At 39.6% G+C, this 8544-nt stretch overlaps 2 protein-coding genes across 2 annotated transcripts in view; both read right to left on the reverse strand.

Moving 5' to 3' along the window:
- Positions 1-374: 374 nt before the first annotated feature.
- ATP5A1 (ATP synthase, H+ transporting, mitochondrial F1 complex, alpha subunit 1, cardiac muscle) overlaps positions 375-8544 on the reverse strand; it is a 10172-nt gene continuing 2002 nt past the window's right edge. The window contains exons 2-11 of the mRNA XM_006889219.1: positions 7502-7671; positions 5541-5714; positions 5259-5425; positions 4286-4434; positions 3827-3978; positions 3508-3732; positions 1698-1805; positions 1470-1614; positions 753-903; positions 375-584 (exon numbers count right to left, since the gene is read on the reverse strand). Coding sequence (XP_006889281.1) covers positions 503-584; positions 753-903; positions 1470-1614; positions 1698-1805; positions 3508-3732; positions 3827-3978; positions 4286-4434; positions 5259-5425; positions 5541-5714; positions 7502-7528 — 1380 coding nt within the window. The 5' untranslated portion in view covers positions 7529-7671 and the 3' untranslated portion in view covers positions 375-502. The remainder of the gene's footprint in view (positions 585-752; positions 904-1469; positions 1615-1697; positions 1806-3507; positions 3733-3826; positions 3979-4285; positions 4435-5258; positions 5426-5540; positions 5715-7501; positions 7672-8544) is intronic.
- Positions 2393-2783, reverse strand: LOC102856604 (60S ribosomal protein L34-like). Its single transcript, XM_006889218.1, has one exon. It carries the CDS (start codon positions 2748-2750, stop codon positions 2397-2399), a length of 354 nt encoding a protein of 117 aa, XP_006889280.1. The 5' UTR covers positions 2751-2783; the 3' UTR covers positions 2393-2396.

The raw sequence follows: 8544 nt of genomic DNA on the forward strand, positions 1-8544 counted from the left end.
GGGTGGGGGGTGGAGGGAAGAGACGTGGGAATTGTATACTAATGAAGGAATTTTTCCTCTCTTCGGAGGGGGAAGCGAGCTGGTGGGGAGGGGTGGGCAGGGAGAAAATTGCGGCAATGAATGAATGGAAATCCAAAACCTCCGTAAAAAAAAAAAAAAAAATGTGCTCTTTAAAAAGTTATCTGCATGGGATCAAACTAACAATAACTCGACAGATCAACAGAAAAATTAAAACATATAGCTAACTCTATATATAACTGTACACTGCAAAGGGCTCAGCTTGAATTAGCTATTCTGCTCATTGTACCAGTATTTACCCATTCCTCAAACTCACATTAAAGAGTCAAACAAACTAAAGAAAACCACCCAACCACATGAGACTTTTATTTTTAATGTGATTTCTGTACATCAGGAACACGAGTAATCCTTTTACAAATGAAAGCGATTACTAGAATAAACAATGACAAAACAAAACTGTTATCGGATACGAATCCACAGGAGTTTAAGCTTCAAATCCAGCCAAGAAGTTTGTTACAATCTCTTTCAGCTTTGCATCTGACTGTTCTGAGATCTTCCCATCAGCCCTACATAGAAATGAAAGCAGATTATTAGTTCTGATCTGGAAAAAAAAACTTCAACTACCTCAACTAAAAAAAGAGCCCAAATAATATACAGTGTCCAAAAGAATTTTAACAAGACATAGAGTACATAAAAAAGTAAAAAGAAAAAAAGGACATCAACTGTGTTCATACCTGATGTTGCCCAACAGGGCCTGGTGCTGGCTGATGACGTGAGACAAGAAAGCATTCTCGAACTTTGTGATCTTGCTGGGCTCGAGTTTATCAAGATACCCTCTTACTCCAGCGTAGATTACAGCCACTTGTTCTTCAATGGCCATGGGAGCTGAAAACAAAAGAATGTCAAAGACTCAACACAGAAAAGGAAGTGTGACTTTAACCAAGTGAGAGACACTACTAGCAGGCAGGTCCCTAACCTCACCTCTCATCTTCTCCCTCTTACCACCCAGGATACAGTGTGTCTCTGTATCCAAAAGGATCATCTTTGATCATATTCTATAAACATCATTTATAACCTGGCAATGTTTCTGTCATTTGGGGTATAAATAATTTGCTGAACTTTTACAACACAGTAAAGACATTGGTATTTTTTCCATTCTGCCAAATTCCTCAATCATACAGCAGGAAGTGGAAAAGTAAGTTAGGTTCTAATGCTGAAAAGGTGTTAAATCTATATCTTATGCCATTTTTCCTAGTTCTTAAGTTCATAGTCTTTACATTCAAATGGCGATAAGGACTACAATTAAGTAACACAGGCACCAATTGTATCCGAAAGGCAGTCTTCTTGATAGAAGATTAACAGCTTGGACTATGGCCTGGAGATAGTATATGGTATTTCTAAGCCTTAACACACAGGAAGAACAAGGCCAAATGAAGGTAAGTACAACTCACAATACTGTCCTTGCTTCAGTAACTCTGTCAGACGCACACCACGACTCAGGAGCTGCTGAGTGGCAGCGTCAAGGTCAGAACCGAACTGGGCAAAAGCTGCAACCTCACGATACTGCGCCAATTCCAGCTTCATGGTGCCCGCCACCTGAGACAGAAAGTGTCGGTACTTAGCTAAATGACTAACAAAGAAGGACACAAACAATCGCTGTCTAATGCATGTGTTATTACCTGCTTCATGGCCCTGGTCTGCGCAGCAGACCCGACACGGGACACAGACAAGCCAACGTTAATTGCAGGGCGGATACCTTTGTAGAACAATTCGGTTTCCAAGAAGATCTACAATGTGGAGAAAACAGCAGGAGGTGATGGGGAAAAGCAACCATTTTCAGATTTAAGTCACTGTAAAGAACTCAAAGCACAAAAATTCTGAAAGAATGCTAAATGCTGTTGTAACGAGTCTCCCAAATCTTCCTCAAGAGATGTACGTAGGATAAGAAAAAAGTAACCCCAAAAAAGAAAAAGGTAACCACCATACTAAAAGAGATACACATGAAGTGATAAGATCTCTAAGCTTTTTTCCAAAACTATCTTGGGGGGGGGGGGGAACACAACTATCTTGGGTTAAGGTTAGAGTATAACTAACTATTGTGGATATAAATAAACCAAAAGCCAAATACATTCCACAATGAACTGATAATTGTGTGGGATGTTAAGTTTTACTATACTATCTCTTCCTTGATTTTTCTATCAGTTTGAAATCATCCAGAGGAGGAAATAAAGTCAAGCACTCCAAAAGGAAACTGGTTTCTACACAAAACGTAAGTGTCTCATCTCTCCTGAGACAAAAGATGGTGCTCAGTTACCAGTGAATATTCTTTTTTTTTTTAATAGAACAAATTTATGAATTTATTAAACATGCACCATTTTTTATTTAGCTTTCTGACTTTGTGCTTGTGCCTTCAGTACTTTCACAACAATTTTCTGCTCCTCAATAAGGAAAGCACGCTTGATCCTGTCACGGACACACTTAGCACACATGGAACCACCATAAGCTCTGCTGACATGCTTTTTTGTTTTTGACAACCTCATGAGGACTTCAGGTCTCACAGCTCGGACCCCTCTTAGTCGGCCTGGGCACACACCACATGCAGATTTTGGTGCCTTTCCAACCTTCTTGATATAAAGGTAAACAATTCTGTTACCAGGGGTTCGGGACAGCCTAGTTTTGTTAGAGGCTGTGTTGTAGGACAGCCTACGACGGTAGGTCAGACGCTGGACCATTTTGAATGCCTCTACACAGCGTCTCCGGAAGAGAAAGAAGCACCAGTGAATATTCCAATCAAGGACACAGCACATGGATGTGGCTAGATTGGGTGAGGGAAAAGCAGACTCATTGGGTCAGTGGAGACTAGACTCTCAGCCTGATAGTCTTTGAACTGAAACCACTTTCTGCTAACCTAATAGAGCATTAAGTAAACAGGACATATGAATTTTGTGCCACTATTACTTTTTTACTGTTTTATAAAATTAATCACCATTGGACCTTGTCCATCATTACACTATTTTTAAAAGTCAATTATGGGAGGAGTTTCGGGTTCAGCTGACCTGCCAGCTATCTGATTCTCCTACTCTTTTACCTCTATTATTTTCCTTTTCTATAACGTGCCAGAATAAGACTGTACGGTCAAAAATTACTCTAGATCAAAGATGAAAGGCTAAGGAGGGATGCACACGGAAATCATATTCATGGAAACTGAATATCCAAAATGGAAGAATGTTGACACACTGTGGAAAATGTAATGTCACTAAACAATTATGTTCAAAATTGTTAACTGGGAAAACTAATTTGTGATGTCACAGGACAATCTCTGCCTGTATGATTTACAGCCTCTGAAAATCTAGTGGAGAATTAGTTAGCTGTTGAGTTGGTTCTGACTCAGCAGTACAAAACAACAAAAATTTGTGATGTAAACTTTCACCAAAAACAAATAAAAGCAAAAAAGGAGCTCTTTTTCACATTTCATGATTAGAGTAATACCTGTCCATCAGTAATAGAGATGACATTTGTTGGAATATAAGCAGACACATCACCAGCCTGTGTTTCAATGACCGGTAAAGCAGTCAAGGAGCCACCACCGAAAGAATCGTTCATCTTGGCTGCTCTCTCCAGCAGACGGGAGTGCAGGTAGAACACATCACCAGGATAGGCTTCGCGACCAGGGGGTCGGCGGAGCAACAGCGACATCTGCCGGTAAGCCACAGCCTAGACACAGAAGGGGACATGAAGGTGATCTATTACACACTTTCCACTTAGTGCAAATACACAAGCAAAATTCTGAAAATGCAAGTCTTTTGACCTGTTTGGATAAGTCGTCATAGATGATCAGTGCGTGCTTGCCGTTATCTCTGAAATATTCCCCCATAGAACAACCGGAATAAGGAGCCAGGTACTGCAAAGGGGCAGCATCGGAAGCAGTGGCTGAAACCACAATGGTATACTTCATGGCGTCTGAGGAGAAAAGAAGTTTAAAATGTGGCAAGGTTATTAACACGGATTTTAAATTTGAGGACGATAAAACGAGTATTACCTAAATACCAGAAAGCTTTTTTACTGTAAAGAATTAACCAGTCACAAAGCTTTAACTTTAAAGAAATTGGGGGGGACGGGACCCCCACTAACCTTACTATTGTACTTTTTTCTTTGTATTAATAGACACTTCCATTCATTAGGAAGTAATTACAATCAGCTTCCATTAAGCAGAAGCCATTCTAAGATTAGCAGCAACAGAATTAAGGACTATGGTAAAGGGAATCACCTGCATCTGTGAGTCTCTTCACCAACTGGGCAACAGTGGACCGCTTCTGACCAATAGCAACATAGATACAGTACAGCTTCTTCTTTTCATCAGTCCCATCATTGAAGCGTTTCTGATTGATGATTGTGTCAATAGCAATTGAGGTTTTGCTTTAAAAGGAGATGGTGAACACAAAAGGTAGTAATGTACCACAAAATGGTTCCCAGTCAAGGTTTTACTACTACTGATGATCTAGAAGCCCTGTTGGTAGTTAAGGTTAAAGTACCTGACAGCTAACCAAAAGGTGAGTAGTTCATTCAAATCTATCACTGACTACAGGAAGATGATGTGGCAGTCTGGTTCTGAAAGATTCACAGCTTTAGAAACCCTATGGGACAACTCTAGCCTGTTGTACAGGAATGCTATGAGTTGGAATCAACTCAGTGGCCAGCGTGCTGGTTCTTAACTCCTCACAAAGGGATTAACTGTACGAAAAGTTAATTGTTAACCAAAGTTTGTAGGTTCAAACCTACCTTGGGACAAAACCCTGGCAAGCTAAAAGAGCATCACGAAAACACTACACACTAGGTATGTAGTACATACTATGGAGTAGTCAGTTCTACTCTGACGGATGAGGCCAAACTGACTTAATGGCTCAAATCCTCAAACTCTGTCATCGAGTTCTTACTCAAAGAAATCCTTCATCAGATTTCCGAAACTGAAAATCTTAATGGAAGGAGCTGGCCCATCTTTCTCCTACGGAGCTGTTGGTGGATTCAAAGCACCTGTCACATGGTCTTCTGGCTGGTTACCAGTGCACTGCTCTCGGCCTAGGCCTCTAGAGCTCCCTCCTGATCCAATGGCAACTGGTTTTAATCCTTAAAACATATTTTACTTCGTATCACATCCAAAGTATTTACAATTCCAAGCCTGAAAGCAATCTTCATATACATAAAGTCTTCGCTAGAACTTGTAACAAGGTACTGATACTTACCCAGTCTGTCGGTCACCGATAATCAGCTCACGCTGACCACGACCAATTGGCACCAAACTATCCACAGCCTTAATGCCAGTTTGCATTGGTTCACGTACAGAGATTCGAGGAATGATTCCAGGGGCTTTCAACCCAACTCGCCTACGAGTCTTAGAACCAATTGGACCCTGTTTTTATAAAAAAAAAGAAAAAAAGGCATGGGAAAAAGGGAAAGGACTCCTCAGACTGGGAGCTTGGATGCTTACTAAAGTTACAACCACATCAAAGTATCTCTACACCTACCTTTCCATCAATGGCATTACCAAGGGCATCCACTACACGACCCAGCAGTTCCTCACCAACTGGGACGTCCACAATGGCCCCTGTCCTCTTCACAATATCTCCTTCCTTAATTAGTTTGTCATTTCCAAACACGACAACACCAACATTGTCAGGTTCCAAGTTCAGAGACATACCCTGCACAAGACAAATCAGTGAAGTGTTGAGTGGCACCCTTCTCTGAGGGCAAACACTGTGTGGTATAAAAATACTGCCTCTTCCCCTCACACTCCCCCAAACCTTTATTGTGACTAGCTTTGTAACTGAATGGTCTCAATTATGCATTTATTTGGTGCATGAAGTAAAATGATCAAGATGAAATAGAAATTTCAAGATAGGAAGAAATCTGGCTACTAGCAAGAATCTGAGAATTAAGCACGAGTCCATTTGGACCAGAGATTTTTCCAAGGGTCAGACTGTGACCAGAGCAACAGCAGAGAAATGGACACTGACATGAGACAGAGCTAAAGGGACTGCTGTCCCACTGAGTCAGAGCTGAAGGCTCACCTTGGTGTCTAAAGGGAGATACCATAAACTGGCAACACTAAAAGAGCTGTGTGACTTTTTTCTGTGTACCCTCAAATTAGATTAGAATGGCACAGGAGGAGACTGCTCCTTCATCTCCAGCGAAGCATCTGGTGGATTCAAACAGCGCTCATTTGGGATTACAGCGCAATTTCTGCAATTTCTTGCCACTAGGCCATCAGAGCTCCCTAACAACACTGACTCTGGCTGAAGGTCAAATGGCCTGCAAGCACACGAAAGGTGCTGTCTTAAGATGTGAACCTTAACTAGTAACCTCCCTAAATAAGCCCCAATGGGGGTTAGGAGAAAAGACAGAATTTATTTACATCTATTTATCTGTGAGAGGCTCCATAAACCATCTACAAAATTATCCAATCAAATCCTGTCTTCATTAAGTCAGTAGAAGGTGAAAAAATTACAGGAATAGACTTTGGCAAGTCACCAAGTTCTGCTAAATACAGCAAACAGAAGTATCACAGTTTAGCAGTCAAGTGCAGAAACTCCAGTCCTAGCCTGTTCCACTCATTGTAGGACAATTCTAACATGTGGCCATTTGAACATTTCCACCACTGCACAAAGTTCTACTGGACAGCGTGAGATTAGACTTCTGGATCTCAAATTCTAAAAGAAAAGGAGTTCACCTATTTCAGTTTCTCCTTTCAAAGTACACAATGAAGATGAAAGAAGTTCAAAGTTTTGGTCTGGGCCTTACAGGTAATGACTGATAAAACTTCAACCTCTACAATGAGTCTTCCACATCAAACTGCTGCTCTATCAAGTTTGGGTTCGGTTGGTTTTTTTCACATTGTAACTAGCAAATGGACAGAACTATCCTTTCCCCCAACTGTGTACTTGGTGATAGTCCACCCAGATCCATGTCTTTCTGACAGATTCCATGGTTTCTACAACTTTTCTCAAATCACTGAAGACTAAATTCAACATGAAAGCAAAGAAATAGGGTTTTAAAGTAAAAAAAAAATCATTGAGTTTATGATAACTGTATCATGAAGTCTTTCAATAATAGTAATAATATGCCTACTTTTGCTAACTTTCAACTTTCCAGCAGAAATTAACTAAAATTATCGGATGGTTATATACAAGACAATCTTAAAATCTAAAAAATAGATCTGTACTTATTAGAATTTGGATAGTTATACTCAATTTTGCATTCTGGAGCAAGTGGTTATAATTTATGTGTAAACCAGTCTGTAAGAGTAGTAAATTTGGATAACCAAAAATACACATATTTAATCTTTCCATAATATCTAATTATGACAACAGTTAAAGAAAATCAAGATTTAATGTTTAAAATATGACACACCTATGAATTACTAAAAGAATAACTGAAAAAAACGCAATAATCCAAGATAACTTAAAGTCTCATCATTTTCAAAATTTACCTTTAAGCCTGAAGAAAATTCTACCATTTCCTCTGCTTGAACATTCCTCAGCCCATGTACTCTGGCAATACCATCACCAATACTCAAGACACGCCCAGTCTCTTCAAGGTCAACAGAAGTATCAGCTCCAAGAATTCGCTCTTCAAGAATAGAGGACACCTCAGCAGTGCCTATTAAAGAGAGCACAATTCCATTTAAAAAACCCATCTCCGCAAACAACACAAAGTACAGTTTTGTGACTAAAACAGTAAAATGATATTTTCAAGTAAAATACACAAGATTACATAACTTTAAAAAGATAAATATTTATCATTATGAGTCTAACGGAGTTAAAAAAAATGCCTTAAGTTAAATGTAAATCAGGCAAGAAACAAATACAATTAAGCTATTCCTATAAAGTAAGCATACTCTACTTTCTACTCTTGGTTTAATTTTAAGGATTATGAACTAAAAGATATTTCTATTTTTTCATCTCATCATATGGCTAATCTTTTGAACTTGTACTTAAAAACCTTTACTTAGGAAGCATTGATAGACACTACTAAGGCAAATTCCCTACAACCTGCAGCATATTTCTATACTCACTTCCGCAACATAGACATTCAGAATGCTACATGTAGAGTAACACTAACGCCACTCAGAAATACTATAAATCTGCTTATTTTAGCCCAAAGAATTCAACAGAAAGAAATCCTTCAAAGAATAGCACAATACCTAGAATCTGGAATGTGTGCTTTGTGTTTTAACAAAAAAAGCAGCATCAAAATAAAGAAGCTATGCTAACAGCAAAGAAATTTTTTTCTTCACTGGGATGAAAAAAACCTACCAAGACAAGGATAAACGGTACACTGCAGGAGACTAATGAGATCCTGCAGTATATGTTGTTGTTATGTGCCGTCGAGTCGCTTGCGACTCATAGTGACCCTATGTACAACAGACCTAAACGCTGCTCTGTCCTGTGCCAATCGCACTGTCTCTGACACTCCCATCCCAATTATCCCAGTCACTGAATCAATCCACCTCATATAGGGCCTTCCTCTCCT

The sequence above is a fragment of the Elephantulus edwardii genome, unplaced genomic scaffold, assembly GCF_000299155.1.
Source record: "Elephantulus edwardii isolate Elephantulus edwardi_28Jun2011 unplaced genomic scaffold, EleEdw1.0 scaffold00076, whole genome shotgun sequence".
Classification (NCBI taxonomy): domain Eukaryota; kingdom Metazoa; phylum Chordata; class Mammalia; order Macroscelidea; family Macroscelididae; genus Elephantulus; species Elephantulus edwardii.

What these genes read in the sequence shown, in the direction of transcription:
- LOC102856604 (XM_006889218.1), bottom strand. Translation starts at nt 2,750, where the DNA reads ATGGTCCAGCGTCTGACCTACCGTCGTAGGCTGTCCTACAACACAGCC.